Below are 2,363 nucleotides of genomic sequence, written 5' to 3' on the forward strand. Positions count from 1 at the left end.
GTAACTCTGGCACAACAATTTCCTTCGGATAAATAAAGTCTTAACTTAAAGGTTGATAGGGCTAGCGAGGTAAGTAATGAAATAGCAATGACGTTATTGCAAACACAAAACATGGCAACATAGAAGCGCCATAGATTAGGCGAGGAATGTGGTAAACGTTCCTTTTCTGTCTCCAGGTCCGCACTGAGTTCTCCCTGAAGGCTCACGCTAAACTGGACACGATGGTGAAGGGCATCAACGAGATCATCCCTCTGGCTCAGGGCACCATGACCGGTCTCGCCATCAAATTCGTGATGGACACAGCTTTCGTTGCCGAGGAGGGAGACAGGCCCAAGGTATTTACACATTTCTAACAACAAACACTTTAAAATAAACATTGTCTTCCAGGCGAGGCAACTGGAAGTGGTTTCCGGGTTTAAGTCGAGTCCTCACTAACACTAAGAAAGTGGATCACATCACTCCAGTTCTGAAGTCTTTACACTGGCTTCCTGTGTGTCAAAGAATAGATTTCTAAATACTGCTGCTGGTTTATAAAGCTTTGAATGGTTTAGGCCCAAAATACATTTCTGACCTCCTGCTAAATGATGAACCATCCAGATCTCTCAGGTCTTCAGGGACTGGTCAGCTTTCTGTCCCCAGAGTCAGAACTAAACATGGAGAAGCAGCGTTCAGTTATTATGCTCCAAATATCTGGAACAAACTCCCAGAAACCTGCAGGTCCGCTGCAACTCTGACTACTTTGAAATCCAGGCTGAAGGCTTTTCTTTTTGCCGCTGCTTTTAATGGAACTATTCATATCTTAGAACTCATTCCTGCGTCACTAAAAAGCAGAAAGCCTTTTCACCTGATGACTGTTTCCTCTCCTCAGGTGCCCAACGTGGTGGTGATCGTGACGGACGGTCGTCCTCAGGATCGAGTGGCAGAGGTGGCGATTGAGGCAAGAGAAAAAGGCATCGAGATCTTCGCTGTGGGCGTGGCCAGAGCAGATATGGCGTCCCTCAGGGCGATGGCGTCCCCTCCATTCGAGGACCACGTCTTCCTGGTCGAGTCTTTTGATCTGATCCATCAGTTCGGACTGCAGTTCCAGGACAAACTCTGCGGTAAGAATAATCTCTCTGTGTCTCATCTGTTAAACGTCTCAGTAAAACAGCTGCTCAATTTAGTGTTTATCAAACAAACAGAGGAAATGGTGCATCTGTTGAGAACAAAAGCCCACAATTAAAGAAAGTATGTTTTTATAAATGGGAATCAATTCATTTCCTGAATGTATAACATAAACACTATTCATTCCCAGCAAGCTGACACCAAATCCAGTTGTTGACCCTACAGCATCCAATCAAGTTGATAGAGGGAACCATGCAGTACCAACTTACGCCAGTAGGACAATAAAAGTGATACCTAAGTTAATTTTGTCTGCATACAAGAACTACGCAGATCAAAAACCACAGACAGAAGCGAAGTATGACTTGATGAGAAATCTGAAATGTGCTCTAAAGCACACAGTTCATTCAAAATAGGACAAATAAATATCAATATATTTACCCAGCGGTTTTAAACAATCATGACTAAATCATACATTCAAAATAGTATATAGCAGTAGAAGTACAAAACCTCACCAAATAAATATTTACTGTGAAGTCAACAAAACTTTTCCAACTTTGACAGAAACTTAATAATAATACTAACTTTATTTATAAGCACCTTTCCTGCAGCCCAAAGTGCTTTAGAGAACAAGACAAGATACACAAAAGACTAAAGAGTAAGGAACATAATTCAAAACAAGTAACAGAAAGAGTTATATCACAAAACCATAAAACATGAACAGTGATCCCAATAAAATTACCCAAAATGAAAAGCCATATTCGTGCACAACCCCGTCCCTCTTATTATGAAGCTCTAGAGTAAGCATGTTTTCTAAAGACCCTCCAACTGGATCTGAACCGTGTGTGTGTCTCTGCTTCAGGAGTGGATCTGTGTGTGGAGTCGAAGCACGGCTGTGAGCAGATCTGTGAGAGTTCTCCGGGATCTTTCCACTGCCTCTGTCTGCCCGGATACTCTCTGAACGAGGACGGGAAGACATGCGCAGGTAACAAGAGGAGCGATACTGACATGTTTTTATAATAATAATAATAATGCATTTATTTTAGAGAGCTTTTCTTGAAAATCAAAGACACTATACAGAGTAAACATTCATAAAAGCATAATTAAAACAACACACTTAAAATTAGTAAAACACAACATTAGTTACATATATGTGTGTGTGTGTGTGTGTGTGTGTTTCAGCCATTGACCTGTGTGCTGAGGGGAAACACGACTGTGAGCAGATCTGCAACGCCTCTCCCGGCGCTTTCACCTGCGACTGC

At 42.1% G+C, this 2,363-nt stretch overlaps 1 protein-coding gene across 1 annotated transcript; it reads left to right on the forward strand.

The window, feature by feature from the left end:
* Window positions 1-176: 176 nt before the first annotated feature.
* On the forward strand, window positions 177-2,357 carry LOC104944591 (matrilin-4-like; the record flags this gene model as incomplete). The annotated part of the gene is made up of 4 exons (XM_010770149.1): window positions 177-335; window positions 869-1,100; window positions 1,964-2,086; window positions 2,284-2,357. Coding segments are annotated over 4 exons (588 nt in total), but the record flags the coding sequence as incomplete, so codon positions are not given.
* Window positions 2,358-2,363: the final 6 nt, after the last annotated feature.

The sequence above is a fragment of the Notothenia coriiceps genome, unplaced genomic scaffold (genome assembly GCF_000735185.1).
Source record: "Notothenia coriiceps isolate Sejong01 unplaced genomic scaffold, NC01 NC01_scaffold00008443, whole genome shotgun sequence".
NCBI classification, from domain to species: domain Eukaryota; kingdom Metazoa; phylum Chordata; class Actinopteri; order Perciformes; family Nototheniidae; genus Notothenia; species Notothenia coriiceps.